This window comes from Hirundo rustica, chromosome 30, assembly GCF_015227805.2.
Source record: "Hirundo rustica isolate bHirRus1 chromosome 30, bHirRus1.pri.v3, whole genome shotgun sequence".
Taxonomy (NCBI): domain Eukaryota; kingdom Metazoa; phylum Chordata; class Aves; order Passeriformes; family Hirundinidae; genus Hirundo; species Hirundo rustica.
In genome coordinates, this window is record NC_053479.1 from 171,955 (window position 1) to 189,619 (window position 17,665).

The following is a 17,665-nucleotide window of genomic DNA, read 5'->3' on the forward strand; positions in this document are numbered from 1 at the left end:
ATTCCCACTGACAGGGTTTTGCGATTGAGTCTGTGTCGATTTCCCATTTTCTAAGAAGAAAAAATAACCCAATTCTGCATCTCTTTGGAGACACAGTGGCAAGGAATATTTCTCATGCACTGAAGTTCTAAAAGCTCTGGAAAGGATGTGGATTTGTACATCTGCAGGACTTTTTATTGCTCTCAGGAGAGAGATGTACAGAACTGTGTATGTGAGAGTTCTGTTCATTTAAATCAGGTGTTAACAGGGGATGAATGTGGCAAATAGAATTCTGACAAAGATTCAAAGCTTCTCTTTTGCATAAGACACTAATTAGACTAGACAGTAGATATTCTGGAGGTAAAAAGCTGTGTTACCTTAATTCATTGCAAAAGGTAATGTGGCCTTCTGCCTGCTCCAATTAAAAACAGCCTCTCTGCTTCAAAGACATTAATTGTATTGACTACATTTTATGGGCAATCTCCTCAGTTTTCCATTTCAGGAAACAATTTGCATCCCAGCAAATAAACAAACAAAAATAACAGCAATAAGAAGATAAATAAGTGAAAGATAAAATCACCAGCACTTCTATGCATTGCTTGCCCCAACCCAGTTAAGCAGAAGCAGAGAGCACATGAAATACAGACAATGTCCTACGGTGCAGGGATTTCCTCACCAGCAGCTAAAAAGGACAAACATACACAGAGCAAAAACAAACTTGGCCATTTCATACAGAAGCATCAGCAGCAAGGAGCACCTCAGAGCCTCAGAAAACTGAGCCCAGGGTATCCAGATCTGTAGATTTTGCTCCGTCTCCTCAGTACCTGGATGCTCTGGTTATTCCTCAGTCATGGAAGAGCTGGGCCAAAGCTTCACTCCTCTAACCCCATTTTTTAATGACAGGCTCATTTGTTCACACACACGGCTGGCTTTGGTTCATTTCCTTCCCTGATCTAACGCAAACAATAAACCATCGGGGCCCAGAGCAAAATGAGGATGTCAAACACAGCATTTCCCCACTGCACAGGCACAGACACCCCTAAGGATCCCTCAGGACACAGATGAAAATGCCACTTGTGCTGGGCAGTTTGTGCCCACGGGAGCTGCCAAGAGCTGGAGACATAAAGCAACACAGGACACAGAGAGTTGTGCCTCCTGCTCTGTCCACACTGCCCCTGGAATCTTCCCTGCTTCCAGCAGCTCCTGCTCCCCGCTCTCCCTTTACAACCACCTCAACCTTCTGAAATTCTTCAGAAAACAACAGCGTGACGGTGCAACTCCAACCAATCCTAGCAAGTGCCATCAACACCAGCTAAATAAACTCTTGCTCCGAATTTCCCTTCTGCAATGGACAACTCCAGCTTTATCAACACAGTCTGGACTCGAAGCGATTGTTCTGTTCGTACCCAGCTCCTACCTATTCGAGTATTGGCAAATACATCAGCTAGTGACCCACTGGTCCCTTTGCCTTCTCCATGGGAAAGTGTAGAGGATGCTGATGAGGATGTGGATGACCCCTGAACAGATCGGTTGATCCAAGACTCAGCATTCTGTAAGCTCTGGTGCAATGCAGCAGAGAGAGCAGCTTGGCGCCTGAGCGAGCCCTCGTCCTCGGAGGCGGAAGACGTGTCTGTGTGGAAGCAGAAAGAAAATCTAGCTGCTTAGGGAAAAGCACACGGCACTGAACATGCTCTTTCCAATCACATATCAACAGCACAGGCTTTCACAGGAAGATCTGTTTTCCACAGGCCAAACCAGAGGTTAAAGCAGCAGAATCGTCGGTGGGAACACACTCACCCCTGTTTGATTCACCTCCTCAGACAACATCCTGCCCCCGGGGTCTCCAAGCCTAGAACTTAACTCTCATTACTCTTCCATGCACACTCCATAGCATCAGATGCTGTTTTGCCTAACTCTGGTCATTCTGAACTGGAAAGTGAGGGGTCAGGGTCGTTGTCAAACTGCAAAGTCCCAGGAACAAAGAAAACGCAGGAAACAACTGTGCCAAGGCCACAGCAGAAAATGCTTTTGTCTGCGGCTCTAAATGGGGCCTCTTCAATTGCAGAATACAAACAAAAACCCCAAAACAAAACACAGAAATCTACAGCAAGGAACCGCTTCCTGTGTGTCCCAGAGCACAGATACCTCGGCTGTCCCAAAATTGTGAACTAATTATTGAATTACCGTGAAGCAAGCACTCATTTCTGAGACGTTGAGTTGTGCAGTGCTAAATGCAAACATACAGGTGGCTGTGGCCTAAAATTTAGGTGTTCTTCAAAGTGATTTTCTGCCTACACTGGAGTGGTAAATCAGGCTGCTAAACCATGTTCTGCCCACTTGCCAGAGTGGGACGGAGTCACGAGCTGAGGCAAAGGACTGATGCCAGCCATGCTGTAAGTGCTGACCCGGCTTTGTGACCCCCCAGCACAGGGTGTGCTGCAGCCCTGGACAAGTGAGCACAGAGCTGAGACCCAAGCAGACACCAGGAACATGCATCAGCCCCCCGGAGAAAGGAAGGGAAAAAGGAAGTGTGGTAGAACAGGAAGGAGGAGGAGGAGGAGGAGGAGGGAGGTGGCCTAGCAGAGCAGTTTCAGAGCTATGAATTCACCAGGAGATGTGGATTCATAACATTCGGATGACTTTGTCAATCCAAATGGCTGCGATGCTTCTGCACAATGAGACACAACACAGAAGTCACTGCCAAAAATCACACGGACTCATCTGTCAGTCAGTGCATCCCGCTGCTGGAAAACAGAGGGTTACTGCTATCTGCTGCACATGCATCGTGACAGACACCACGGCATCCAGGGATTCTGCTGCAGCCAGTACATGGCAGGGCTGAGAGAAGTCCTGGAATTCCACTGGACCCCTCTGAGGTCCTTATCCAAAACCAAACATCGCTGCAAACCCTCCTCTTGTGTGCTGAGCAATGAACATTAATGACACCGAGACGTGAATTATCCATCAGAAACAGGTGTGAGGGAAGAATTGGCCTCAGCCCAGCCGATCTGAACCACAGAACCATGGACACACCCCGAGCTGGACCCACAAGGAGTATCCAAGTCAAACTCCTGGCACAGGACATCCCAAGCATCCCACCACGTGGTTCTTTAGGAACTCCTGGAGGAGAGGTCCCTTCCCAGCCCTGAGAGCAGGGACACTCCCACACCGGGAGCACTGCAGCCCCTTGCTTCGGAGGTGCTTCCTGGCAGAGTGTGGCACAGCCTCACCTGGGGGAGTGCAGGCGTCGGCGGGGGACTGGACGAAGGTGGAGCGGCGCTTGGTGGGCATGGGCAGTGCCATCTTCTGCTCCTTGTGCTTGGCCAGCGCCGCCTGCACCGCCTCCGTGTGGATGTCTGCAGAGGGAAGGGCACAGCTGCCTTCAGCAACGGCACGAAGGGGACGCCTTCAGATCTCGGCTTTTCTGCCTTTCACACCCCGCAGTGCACTGGTGCACAGCTGGAAACTCCAGGTAAAGTGCTGGGTGACTGTCTCCATGCTGTAGTTAAGGCAAACAACCCCTCTGGTGATCCAGGGACTCCCTCCAGCCTCAGGCCCGGAAAAGCACGAACAAAAGTGAATTGGGGGGGAGCAAACTGGGGGAATATCGCTTCATTACCTGAAGCTGGAATTGGAGAATTAACCCTGATATGCAAATAGGCTAGATTTATAATTGCCTGAAAAACTCGTGACCATCATCTATGCTGGGTGTAGCCCCTGGGAGGCTTCTGACAGCCCAGGTTGTAACTACTGAAGGCCTTTAGTAAATGCCCAGGTTATTCTCTTAACTTTGACTAGCCTCTGCTCCAGGTACCACTGCAGGGCACCAAAGGACAGAGGACACAAGGCTCCCACGCCTCCACACCCCCCCTCTGCCTGTTCATGACATCCCTGTTTCCAGCACCTTCCCAGGTCTCTCTTCTGCCAGCCCAGGAGCAGCATCACCTTTTAATCTCCTTTTTAAACAAGGAAACTAACCGAGGTTCCTGAAGTTAGCAAGCTGAATGCAGGGCCAGCTTTGCTTCTCTGGAAACTTCTGGATTAAACTCATTATATCCTCGTGTCTCTGGCAATTTTAACAGAAACCTCAGCCCTGGCAGATTGTTCTCCTCAACAGAAGATTATCCTAAAATCTGCCTGTGCACCATTTAAATATGCACAGTGTGTGCAGCCTCAGGTGCAGCTCGGGTCCATAAACTGACAGTTGTCTGATTTAGGAAAAGCCTTCTGCTCCAAGTGGATGCAGATTACATGTAAATCTTGGAAGTTTAACTGTGGCTGCAAGTGCAGGCTGATTAGGAACTGAAACAGGCTGGGGCGGGAGGTTTCCATCCCCCTGCAACCCCCAGAGCTCTTTGAAGGAAGAAACTTCACTGTTGGGGAGAAATCAACTTAATAAAAACCAGCTATGACCAGGGAGAGCGCTCATTGCTACATCTACATTCAATTCTCAGGTTAACATATTTTAATTCTGCTTCTGCAAAACCCAAACCAGGCTCTCCTAACGCGGCACGAAATGGTGGCACACGACAGTGTCACTGGAGAAGGAAGATTTAATAAACTTTATTGGGCTGTGTTGAGAAGGAAACTTAATTCTTGTTATTGTGAACAAGTGAAAGACAAAACCAGGGAACCAAAAATAGGTGCCAACAGCTTCCCCTCTCCTGAAGTGAAGCAGGAGCTCAGCAGGTGCTGGGCAGCTCTCCCTGCTGCTCCAAGCTCCAGAGCACAGCAATCCCCAGCCCCAGGGACTGATATTACCTCACTGAATGCTATTACTTACAGATGTGGTTAAAGAAGGGTTTTTTTCCCATTCTGTGAACAACTTGCACCCAACAATTTGCATTATTTGGTTGGCATTATTTGGTTTTTTCTGTTTATAAGTGGTTTTGACTCAGCAGCTGCACCCCACAGTCTGATGTTTCATTACAGAGAACCATTGTAATTTTGATAATAATTTTGATTGAGGACACAGCACACTCCTCCCCAGGGGAGGATTCCAGGGACTCCTGTCCCTGCCCTTACCAGATCGGTAACGCTCATCCCTGGCTCCCCCTGAGCGAGCTCGGTGGAATTTGGATGAGGATGAGGAGGACGATGCCGAGGCTGGAGCTGCAGATGGAACGGGCATCTGAGGTCTGGATTCCTTCTGTAATGCTGGATCAACCCCTGGAAAACAGGGAGTGGGAAATAAAAGGAGCTTTTTTGGACCACACTGTTCCCTTTTCCCCTGACAGGGCTGTGGATGCCAGGGAGCTGGTTTGTCACTCAGTGTCCCAGCGAGCAGCGCCTGTTATTGACTGGAAAACCAATAATAAACCAGCAGCAAGAGCCTTTGCTGTTCCCATCAATCACAAACCCAAGGAGACCTTCAGTTGTCTGGTTCTGGCTTTCAGCATGTCCAGTGAGCGGCTTTATCATCCAGGAAAAGTTGGTTTTTCCCATTAGAACAGGAAGCAAAACAGACAATCTGATAAATGTTATCATTTTACATAATTCAGCAAGAGCAACTCGGAATTGTTGCTACTGGAAGTTCAATTCTAAAATGAATCTGTATGTCAGAGGGAAAACTAAAACCCAGAGGTCACCCAGCTGTCATTTCCTCCAGGTTGTCACCTGGAGTCACACAAAAAACCAAGAGCAACTGTGTCACCTGAGCTGCTTCAGAATTCTCACAAACAACCAAAGGATCAGATAAACAGAGAGGGAACCACAAATCCTGGGCTTCCATGCAGTTACAGCACTTTTGAGGTGGGTGGTTTTAGGTAAACAACTTCAGGTGAGTGCCCCGAGCTCAGGGACTCACAGTAACAGCAAATCTCCCTGAACCAGCGAATCTCCACAGGATCACAGAATTCCTGAGGCTGGAAAAACCCCCCCAGACCATCGAATCCAAGCTGTGCCAGATCCTCACCTTGTCCCCAGCCCAGAAATTCCTCCTGATGTGCAACCCAACCTGGCTCCAGGCTCCTGTCAGGGAGTTGTGGAGTGAAAAGATCCCCCTGAGCCTCCCCTTCTCCAGGCTGAGCCCCCTCAGCTCCCTCAGGACTTCCCCAGCTCTATTCCCACCTCTGGACACACTCCAGCCCCTCAATAGCTCTCTCACAGAAAGACATTTTTAATTCCTCATCTTCCTTCATCCATCGCCTGTCCATTCTGAAATCCCAAAGAGCAAAATATTATTGGAATATTATTGAATGTTTGAGCAAACTAATAACCCACTTAGCTGTGGGTTACTAATGATACTTTGAACTACCATGCCAAAAACTGAGAACCTTCACCTCTAGTTAAAGAGATCTCCTGCTGGCCAGAAATCCTCAAACCGCATTACGGGGACAAACAATTATTCCCACTTTCCACTGGTGTTTTTTGGATACAGTAACACACAGCAGAGTCCTGTATTTGCTTTTCAAAACACACTCAACCCCTGTGCAAACGGCACAAAAAGCTGAATGGAAAAGGAAGAGGGATCTCTGTGGTTCAGGGGCAGGACCTGGGCTCCAGAGCAAGATTACGAATTCAAAATCTCAGCTCACCCACGTCCAAAGGCATCAGTTTGAGTCCCTTCCTGTCACTCTGGAACACGTTCCACTGGTAACCAGTTTAACACCTTTGTGGCATTTATTTGCCATCATCAAACCCAGCACAGTTTTAGTTTGATCCAGAGACAACACGACTTCACAGACCCAACAGAAAAGCTTGGTGTTTTCTGATCACTCGAGTATTTACGAATTCAGGCACCCACTAGATGTCAGCAGCAGATTTGACACTATTTTAAATGAATTATTAAATTCATATTCAGTTCTCTTTCGTAAGTCCTGTAAAAGCCTCTCGTGTCTCTGCGGGGCATCACAGGGCAAACACGAGGTTCCAGTTCGGGAGGGATCACAGGTGACACGCAGGGAACGAGCTTTTTGCTTCGATATTGTGCTCTGACACGGTAACGTGTTCCAGTGGCCTCACAAAGCGTGCAGACACTGAGAAGGAGAGTGTAAATCACTGCTGCTTACACAACAAAGCAGCACAAGGGAGCCAAGCCTGGCAGGTGACAGGTGATTTATTTAGCGCTCCCTTCACAATAATCCTGCTACAGCTGCACCTTCTGCTGGCAGAAACATGACAAATATGACAGAGAGATGAAAAATGAATTATTTTAGATCGGCTTTGAAGGATGCCATGGATTTGTTGACTGTCTTTAGTTCCTAATGAGAATTGACTGCTTTGTGATTCCTGTGTTTTGGTGAAGGGCCAATGATTTAGAGATTCAGAGACTGAACCATTAGAAGATCAACAGGGATAAATGTTTGCATGAATAACAAGGAGAGCAAGCGCCACATGCACAAGGAAGCAGCTGCAAACCTGTCACTGCACTGTCTGCAAACAGAAGGGAACAGCAGTGCTGTGGCTGGACTGGCTACTCCTTACCCATAAAAACATGGAAATGACCAACTCGAGCCTCCAGGGTTTCCAGGGCAGCCTGAACACACTCCCAGAACCCAGGGACACCCCGGCACGGCTCCATGGGCTGTGCTTGCTGCTGACCCCCATCACGGAGAACTCCCTGGAATCAGGGACTTCAGATTTGGGGATCTGCACATTGCAGAGACTCTTCAGGAGTTAGCAGCTGGATGGACCTTAATGGATATTGCACCAGGAAAAAAAAGCATCTTTAGGTAATTAACAGTGAATAACGAGGCAAGGTCCCAGAGACCATGAGAATGAAGGCCAGATCGAGCAGTAAGAATCTCCTAAATCATCCTGCTGACATGCTCTGACATGTCACCTTCCCTCCCTCCCTCCCTCTCACTGCACATCCATGAAATGGAGACACTCCATCAGCCAACACCGGGCCAGTGCTCGGAGAAACGGCACGAAATGCCAGCACTAAGTATTTTGTTGTTGTTGTTGTTGTGGACGAAATTAATTTTCTTCTCATTACCAAGGTGACCTGATTCGGAATCCCTCACGCATGACTTCCACGGGGTTTTTACAGCAGGAGGTTCCCAGACACTGGGGCAGCTGGGTGTGAGATGGATGAAAAGCTGGAGAGCTGGGCCGGAAGGGCAATCAAACCCCTGCGTTAATTGGTGACCTCCACCATCCCTGCCTGGACTTCAGCTCCACTGGCAGTTCTCAAAGCCCCACAATTAACAGAGCAGAGCCCAGTCTTGCCAAACGCTTTTTTCCCCTCCTAATTGAACATTTTCTGAGATAAATCAAACATGTGCACAGTACCAGGGATGGGGCCAGGATTGTGTCATCTTCAGACTTCAGAAGACTCGGGACAAAAGCGGGGCTGCCAAGAGCTCCTGAACCATCCAAGGATTCCCCATTTCCAAGGATTCCCCATTTCCTCCTCAGGCTCGAGATCTCCACTGGCACAAATGCTAGCCTGAGGACTGTAAAATCTGCCCAACAAATACGTACTTATCAAGAGGGATTAGTCATCTGTATATTAGTTTTTGGTTTCTTTGAGTAACAGAAATAGATTTGATAAATAGGCAGCAACCAAGTTGCTGAGACTCCCATCATATCCTGCTCCAGGGAATCCTCAGCACTTGGAGAGCTGTTGGTAACAAAATCTCCCCTTTGAAGGCTAAATTCCAATTTTTGCTTGCCTTGCCCCCTTCAGCAGGTGGCTCAGACAGAATATTGTAAAAAACCCAATCTCAAACAAGAAGATGAGCCCCACCTTGAGATAAATAACCAACCAAATCCAACCTGAGAACCAGCTAGAGAGCAGGAACTGTGGTTTGGGGTGGGAGAATCTGGAATTTGCCACATGACAACTTTATGTTCCCCCATCAAATGCCCGAAGGGAGTTGCTGTCATTTCCCCTCAGTCCCGTGATGCTGATGGGCAATAAATGCACTTTGAGCTTTTAATCAATTTTTTTTTTGGCAGTAGACCAGGCTCAGTAAATTCCAGTAGGTCCATTCAGGACTCCCTGTGATATCCAGTCACTGCCCGAAATCGGAACCAAACACATCAGTTTTTCATGGCTGAACATCCCAGCAGATCAGTAGCAATTATTCTGGGTAAGCCCCAAAATAATGATTAGACACACATCCAGCCATGTCCTTCAGTTTACAATTACATGTAATTATCCCACATACAACCAGCTGAGCTGCCCTGCATCTCTGAACCAAAGGAAACAATTGTACCCAAAGGACGTGACTTCAGCTACTCTGGCAAAATAAAGCAACAAATCACAAAAATCCTAATGTTTCTCCAACAAGGAATTAAGATGGTGAAGGACACAGCACAGACCAACGCTGCAGCTCAGACATTTTTGAGAACGTTTCCAGAATGGTTCCCAACCCACACAGCCCCACACTGCCATGAGCAGCTCAGCAAACACACACGGAGCAGAATAATCCAGAGCTGGGAAACGGGATCTCACTGCTCCATTCCACAGATCCCCTTAATGGCACAGCTCTACAAAATCCTGGTTCCAGCCAGAACAAGGACCCACCTTGGGTTTGTGGAACATACGGAGCCAGCAGCTTTGCTCTCTTCTTCTCATACCCCTTCTGTGTGATGTCCCCTAAAAACAAGCAAAGAAAACTCATTTAATCACATTGGAATTTTGCAATTTGAGGTCTGCTTTCTTTTTTTTTTTTTTTCAGTGCCACGAAGATTTCACCTGAACACAGCTGTAGAAAACCTGAAACTCAATAAAGCACATTAGGATTTCAAAGCTCCATATTACAGAACTTCTGCAGTTTCCCTTGGGATCAGAGACCTACACTATCCACTATTTAAATGCAATAACTTGGATCACAGCAGCTATCTAAATGGAACATCAAAGCAATGAAAAACTAAAAAGGGAAACTGGGAGTGCATGAAGATATTCTGTAACCACAAAACAACTTAGGCAAAAAAAGTGGGATAATTCCCAACCAAGAGGGTGAAGGGGAAGTGCAAATTGAGAGCCTCATCTTCAACCAATCACACAGCAAACAAAGCCAGTCCACTCCAGCAGCTGCTGAGGGGCTCTCCAAAAACTGAGGCAAGGATGGGCAGTCAGCTTCCAGTCTCCTGTCCAGCAAGCACAGCCCATGATCCAGGTGCCAGGGAGGAATTTCTTCCACATATGTAATTCAAACTTCCCCTCTTTCAGTTTGAACCCATTCCCCCACCCTGTCACTGCAGTTCCTGATGAATTCCCTTCTCTAAACTCCCTGTAGCCCTTTCAGACCCTGGGAGGTGCCGTGAAGTCTCCACACAACCTTCTTTTCTCATTCCCAGCTCGTCTCCATAAGGGAGGTGCTTCAGTCCCCGCATCAACTCCTCTGGACTTGCTCCAGCAGCTCCACATCCTCCTTGTGGTGGGGCCCCAGGACCGGCCAGAGGGCTCCAGGTGGGCTCTCACAGGAGCAGAGGACAGGGGACAATCCCCTCTGAGTGATTGTTATTAGAGTGATTACTCCAGAGACCAGAATAAGCGTTTGTAAACTTTTCCCTCTTTTGAAAAACTAATCTGTCTGATCCTGGAGATGCACCATCTGGCTTCTGTCTTTTGTTTTAATTTCTCACATTACATCAGAACCACAAGAAAGACTGGAACCTTGGAGGGATTAAAACAAACAGCCCTGCAGCGTTTCAAGCCTCTTCGCAGCCTGCCTGGCACTTACAGGCTCCCACCCCCCGGAGATGGGGAGCGATCAAACACACTGCGCTAAGAAAACAGAATTAGCTGGTATCAAGCTAAAATCAAGCCACAGTTAGACGATGACAAGAAGTGAGCAATCACAAACAGGATGTTTCCTTTGCCGTGAGCCTGAACTGAGAGGGAATGGCCTCAGCCCAGAGCAGCTCTGGCTGCAGGGTTTGCTCCCAACAGGATCCTCCTGCTGTCCCCTCCCAATGTCCCCTCCTGCTGTCCCCTCACAATGTCCCCTCCTGCTGTCCCCTCCCAATGTCCCCTCACCACAAAAGGGGATTACAGGCTAGAACATTCCAGCTAAGTGCCCAGTTTGGTTCCAAAGGTGATTTGTGAAATGCCTGGAAAGGGAATGGACTCCACTCCGTAGTGCTGGGCTCTCCGACGCCAGTGGCACTTGAAACAAGACCAGGAGTTTCAGAGCTGGAGTGGGACTCAAACTTCAGATCGACAGAGTTTAGATAAGATATTGGGAAGGAATTCCTCCCTGTGAGGGTGCTGAGGCCCTGGCACAAACTGCCCAGAGCAGCTGGAGCTGCCCCATCCCTGGAAGTGCCCAAGGCCAGGATGGAGAGGGCTTGGAACAACCTGGGATGGTGGAAGGTGTCCCTGCCATGGCAGAGGGTGGAACACGATGAGGTTTAAGGTCTCTGCCAACTCAAAGCATTCCATGATTCTGTCCTTCTCTGACTCGTGCTGCTGAGGGCAGGGTGTGCATCTGCACACAGAATTTTATCTCCTCTAACACTAAGTTTGAGTCAGGACCCAACAAGTCCAGACAGCTCCAGCAGCTGAAAAGGAGAATGTCCAGGACGCACTGGAATGCCAAGCAAAGCAGTAACTGCAGTGCCAGGTTGCAATGCAGAGCTCAGGTGCCACTCACAGGTACGTGCAGGGAGAGGGACACGTCCAGCTGAGCTCCTGTGTGCCCAGGGACGATGTGCTGAGGGGCTGCAGGAGCTGGTGGCCCCAGGACAAGGTGACCCTCTGGGCCACCAGAACAGCCACATCCATCTGGGAGGCACACGGAGGAGGGGATGGACACTGCGGGAAAACACAGCGACACAGGAAGGGGAGGGATTTATCCTATAAACCAACCCACAGGTTTGTTCAGAGCTTGTTATTCTGTGATTAATTTCTCCACATGATTTAATTGTACTCTTGACATTGGTGGTTACACACTACGTATAATGAAACGTTTGCCGTAGAAAATTGTTGGAATTACTAAGGAACACAACATATACAAATAATGTAAGTGCATTATGAACAAATACCAGGACTTTAAGCAGTAGCAGCCCCCCATTCTGTTTCACATGCTGGGAAGCAGAGAATTCTCTCTAATTATTTGTCCCACACTAATATCCCTGCAACAACCCCATCCACACGGGAATGGAAGCAGTACGGCTCCTGGGCTGGCACTGGGAAATCTGAGACACTGGTGAGACACTGCCGAGAAACAAGAAGGTAACTCAGGCCACAACACTGCTTGCAACCTCAGCTGCCGTGTGCTGCACATTGTTGATATTGTTGTAAAAAAGGATTTTCTGACCATAAGCCAATAAAAGAAAACAAACGCCTAATGCAATTTGGCAAAAGCAGGGAAGCTCCAAGGAGAAAAATTCAAGCAGTAAATATAAGAAAGCTGATAGACTCCTGGGACTCCCTGGCAGTGCTCTGTCCTCCTAGTACTGAATTTTCAATTCCATCTGAACTTTTATGTTGTTATAACATAAAAAAAAAAATAGATCAACCATTATCTTGACAAACAGATTGTCAGTCTCCAACACCTGCACAGGCTTAGAAGATGTAAAGCCTGGATTTTGAGAGCAGCCCTACTGAAGTGGAACTGGGCAGCAGGGACTCAAAGGTTTGGGGAAGGAGATAAATCCGAGTTCTTTCTGAGGCGCCATCCACACAGGTGTGAACCAAACCACAATCACCTGAAATAAAGCTCCAGCAAGGATTGTCCTCTTGGGAAAAATATCACGTGCAGGGATGGGTGGCAGGTGCAGAGTCACCTCACGGAGGTGATGATTTGACTACTGCAGCCACAACTGTCACCACCAAAGTGGCACATCCAGCCTTGGGAGGAAGCGTGCCTTTGACACACGGCACGGGTGGAACGAACTTACTCAATAAAACCTCTTTTCTGGTCAAGCAGAGTCCAAATTTGGCACCAATCCGCTGACACAGCACTGAAGAATCACTAAGGGAGAAGTTTTCTTTCACCCTATTCCTTTCCTGCTGATCTACAGGAAATGGAAATGGCGAGATCTGGACACAAACATGGACTTCCTCATGGAATATCATAAATTACAGCCACAGGAAGAGCACCAGGACAACAGGGCTGCAAACTCTGGAACCATTCACTCCTCTGACATAAACGTGGTCAATCATTAACCTCCTTCCACAAATAAAAAACTCCGTGACACTTTGGGAGCTGAATTCTCCCCGAGAGCTCAGAACCCACCCTGAGAACCACAACCCCTCTCCTGGCAGATGTAAGACAGGGCACCACAAACAAACACCAGCAAAGCAATTGAGAGCTGATAATTCAGCTATAAAATGGTGTTTGTTCATTCCCAAGGAAGAAATTAAAACACAAACAGTGGTGAGACTCTGCTGGCTCCCTCCCAGCTACCACCCATTTGTTCACTCTGTATTTGTCCATATCCGCAGCCAGCAGCGGCTGAGCCTCCCCAGGCTGAGGCCCTGCCCAGGAAATGGGGCTCTGCTCAAAGGGAAGCAGCTTCAGGGGTTTTAGAGGAGATATGAGAGTGGGCTGAGCTGCTGCTGTGGTGGAGGAAGAGGCTCTTCTTCCTTCCTGCCACCTCTGCTGCAGCGACAGCTCCACTGCAGCGACAGCTCCAATGCAGCGACAGCTCCACTGCAGCGACAGCTCCACTGCAGCGACAGCTCCGGCGCAGCGACAGCTCCAATGCAGCGACGCCTGCAGCTCCCGCAGGTCACCACTGCCCTGGAACAGAGCAGGTGTAAACACAGCCATCCCCCAGAACTACAGTCATCATCTGCTTCTCCTAACTTCTTGGGAGAAAACAGAATCGATCCTCATGGCGCAAATCCAGGTGGAATGTCCTGATCATTGGGAGCGCAAGAGAAGGGATGAACTTGCAGTGACAGAGAGCAGGGAAGCCCAGGGCAGCCCAGGGAAGGACACCTGAGCAGCCTGATGTCACACCTGTACTCAAACCGTGCCCCAGAGAAGCCCCGGAGCCGGGTGACGCCAGGCTGCTTTTCAGCAATTAGCGCTGATGATCTGCTCTAACCAGTGGTGCTCAGTGGGTGCAAGGTGGTAACACCCGCTAATCCTGCTAGCTCAGACAATGCTCCTCTTTCAACATCCCTGCTCCCCTTCCCCCACGGAATGAGAGCACTGAATCATTTACTGTCTAACAAAACCATAATTACTACAGTGGAGAAATTAAGGAAAATGATCACGTAGGGCACAGCATCTCCCCAACAAAGCCTCCAAACACTGGGCTGCAGCAGGGAAAAGATTCCAATTGGAAAGCAGTTTGTGTGCATTTAAAAAATGTTTGTATGCTAAAAAAAAAAAAATCTGTTGATGTTTCCAACAGTTTGTGCTACCAGGGAATCCTGGTGGTGCTTCGGGTACTTCCATTAGCCTCAAAACACAGACAGCTACTCTACTGAGAGAGAGCAGACACGACGAAAAGATTGTAGCAAAAATAATTAAACTATTCTATTATCACGGATGCATCTGGATTTCAGGTCCCACCACTATAAACGACCTGATGACTTCAACTTTCTCGCTTCTTCCCCTGCTGGTGTCCAGGCACAGGACAGGCAACACCTCCCGTGGTTTCACCATCTCAAACCTGCTCTGAAAGAGCAGAACGCCGAGTCTGGAGTACCAACATGGAGACAACGAGGACCAGAAGTACTGCTGAAAGTCCCAAATGTTCTTCTGCTGCACGTCACCTCCAGATAAGGCCTTTCAAATGTGACTGGAGTGGCAGGTAGCACATCTGAGAAACCCAAGGGGAGGACCAAGTGCACTCGTGGCCTGGGCAAAAAATGGGCACAACACGGGGCCAGCACTTAGTAAGGAATGCTGTCACCACTCATTTATGTACTTAGAGCTGGTCCCCACCTTTCTTAAGAAAAAATTCCTCCCTGTGGGGGTGGGGAGGGCCTGGCACAGGGTGCCCAGAGCAGCTGGAGCTGCCCCTGGATCCCTGGCAGTGCCCAAGGGCAGGCTGGACAGGGCTTGGAGCCACCTGGGACAGTGGAGGTGACCCTGCCCATGGCAGGGGTGGCACTGGATGGGCTTTAAATTCCCTTCCAACTCAGTCCAGTCTGGGATTCTGGGATTTTCCTGGAGAACTGGCAACTTCTAAACATCCCACACTCTCCCCAATGGCTTTACCAAGGGTTAAAACTGAGACATCCAGAGTCTCGGGCTTCAGCAAGCCAAAACATAACATTCAAAATTCTTTTTCTAAGGCTGTGTGCCCAAATACTGTACCTGCTCAGTGGCCTTAAACTCCTCCTACCACTCTTAGCTACAACTGCAGCACAAAAACTACATTTGAAACAAGTTTAGACAATTGCCTTGCTCTGTTTGAGGCCAAATGATGATGCAGCTTCAAAGATTCCCTCCTCCTTCTTTTGGGTGAAGCTGTATATCAGGTTTCCTTCTTGGAGATAATAGCAAGGTCTGTGAACTAACAGTCTTCCAGAAAAAGTCTGATTTCACGAGAGAAATAACACCTTGCTCACTGTACTTGTCACCAAACAGCCATGGCAGCTCTGGGCTCTGTATTTCCCTTTAACAGCACCATTGTATTCCCACCAGGAGCATGAATAGGGCACTGAGGGCTCACAAAGCTGTGTTTGTTGGGCACAAGCACTGAACTGCTACAGCTCGGTGTTAGAAGTTTCACAGACAGATCAGCTCCAGATTAATTCACACACACAGAACAAGCTGACTTGGCCGTGGCACTGTGGGGGCTCTGTTCTACGCTTCCAAAACCCTTTTCTAAAGGCTTAGGAGTGTTGCTTTACCAAATTAAAACTATTTTAATCTCAACATTTATTATTTCAAAAGAATTCCATTCAAGATGGGTTTTTGTGGCATGGCTGCCCTGTGTTCAAGGTCTGGGTCATCCCAGGTCACAAGGTGCTCCTCGCCCCGGGTCACTCACTGGGTGCCATAAACCTTAAGGGGTTTTTTGTTGTTGTTTTAACTTTAAGCAGCAAATGCAACTCCTGAAATGATACCAAAGAATCTCTTTATCTTCCAGCAGCATTTCCGAGTTGCAGCAGACCCAGTGTCCTCGATTCACCCGTCTGGGCTGTGTATTTCCAGCTGTAATCTTGGAGGCCATATGTGATGCATCACCAAGTGGGTGAGCTAAGGACAGGGCTCAGGGTGCCCCGGCACACCTGGGCAAGGAGGTGTCACCAGCTCAACCTCGGCCACGGAGCCTCCCCTCCCCACACAAGACACACCTGGTAACCCACCACGGGCATTTCTGCTGGAAATAGCTCTCTCCAGGCTCAGCAAAACGAGTTCTCAGGGGCTTTGGGAGCCAGGACTGGGGATGAAAGAGCCTCTCGTGGGTGTAACCGCGCTCTGGCTGATTCTTCTCTCCCAGCAGACATGAGAACTGCTCACTGTGAGCATGTGTGGTGCATACAGCATCACCACGTCCTGGAATCTCTGTTTAACGCTTATTTAAAGGATTTTCCCAGGTACATTGGTCAAATGATCTCTTCTTCACCTCTCTAAGAACTAAAGAGCAGAAAGACTTTGCCTTTTCAGATCCTCAGTGGGGGCAATGAGATGCAAAATGCACTTGTGCACCAGGAGGAATTTCTTCATGGAAAGGGCAGATAAACACTGGGGGCTGCCAGGGAGGTGGTGGAGTCTCCATCCCTGAAGGTACCCAAAAAATGACTGGACGTGGCACCCAGTGCTCTGGGCTGATGACAAGGTGGGGATCAGTCACGGGTTGACTTTTGCAGCCTCAAGGATTCTGTGAGCAGCCCCACAAATCATGCTGCCAATGCACTGCTAACATCTACCTTTCCAAAAGGTAAAATGTATTTTAAAAGGCTCCAAAGACTCTAAGAATAAACTCTTAACACCTTCAACTCCATCAGTTAATTGTGTTAGCCCTGATAACCCGAAACACAGGCTCTGCTCAACTGCCTCCAACCAACACCTGCAAAATCCAAAGTCAACTTTAGATGAGACACTCTGTTGTGAAGTGCAGCCATATAAATTTTACATTACCTATAAAATTTATGTGCAGCACATGCACACAAACAGTTGAATCCCATATACAAATAAAAAATCTTTCATGTAACCCCATCCTAGGGATAAAAAGTAAAAATCCTTTAAATAGCTACAACTTCTCATTGGGGGAAAATGCATTTTCCCTCCTGAATGCAACAAACCCAAGGCTTTGTCGCAAACAGGATTTTACAAAATCTGTTCAGGAGAAATGTTTTCATCTATTTTTAATACACAGTCAGTGGGAACCATGTGAGTTGAGAGGCAGAGCACTGCAGGGTTTTAACACCAGCCCTGCACCAGAACAATCTGCAGGAGGGGACACAGACAGTGTCACACACGTACCCAAGAACCAGCTGAGCTGAGTAAAGCAAGACAACTCCCAGAGCATTAAATAAGCCAGCTGAAGTGATTCTGCCCTGAGTAACTCTTTTTGCTGACTAACCTGCTGCTCACAGACACCAGCAGAAATCCCCAAATATTCAATGCCCAGCACAAGTGCAGACCTCGCACTGTCCCACCGGGCTGAAAAGCAAAGTATCCCAGGAAATGACTAAACTGTGACAGCCCTGTGATTCAGCACTTGACTCAGGCAGGCAGAGCACTGTCACACTCCAGGTACACATTGGATTATCTGAGCTGTGAGTGCTGATAACGCTCTCCCAGGAGTTGCCTGTCCAGCCCAACGACGAGAGATTACACACAAACTCTGCCTGTTCCGGCAGTCTGCACTTCCT

The 17,665-nt window shown here is 48.4% G+C and overlaps 1 protein-coding gene across 3 annotated transcripts in view; it reads right to left on the reverse strand.

Moving 5' to 3' along the window:
- DIP2B (disco interacting protein 2 homolog B) overlaps window positions 1-17,665 on the reverse strand; it is a 60,043-nt gene that overhangs the window by 24,787 nt on the left and 17,591 nt on the right. For 2 of the 3 annotated variants that reach the window (XM_040088355.2, XM_040088354.2), the window contains exons 2-5: window positions 9,455-9,526; window positions 5,005-5,148; window positions 3,210-3,335; window positions 1,397-1,609 (exon numbers count right to left, since the gene is read on the reverse strand). In XM_040088355.2, the coding sequence (XP_039944289.1) occupies window positions 1,397-1,609; window positions 3,210-3,335; window positions 5,005-5,148; window positions 9,455-9,526 (555 nt within the window). The remainder of the gene's footprint in view (window positions 1-1,396; window positions 1,610-3,209; window positions 3,336-5,004; window positions 5,149-9,454; window positions 9,527-17,665) is intronic. The other variant, XM_040088356.2, reaches the window with a different exon arrangement.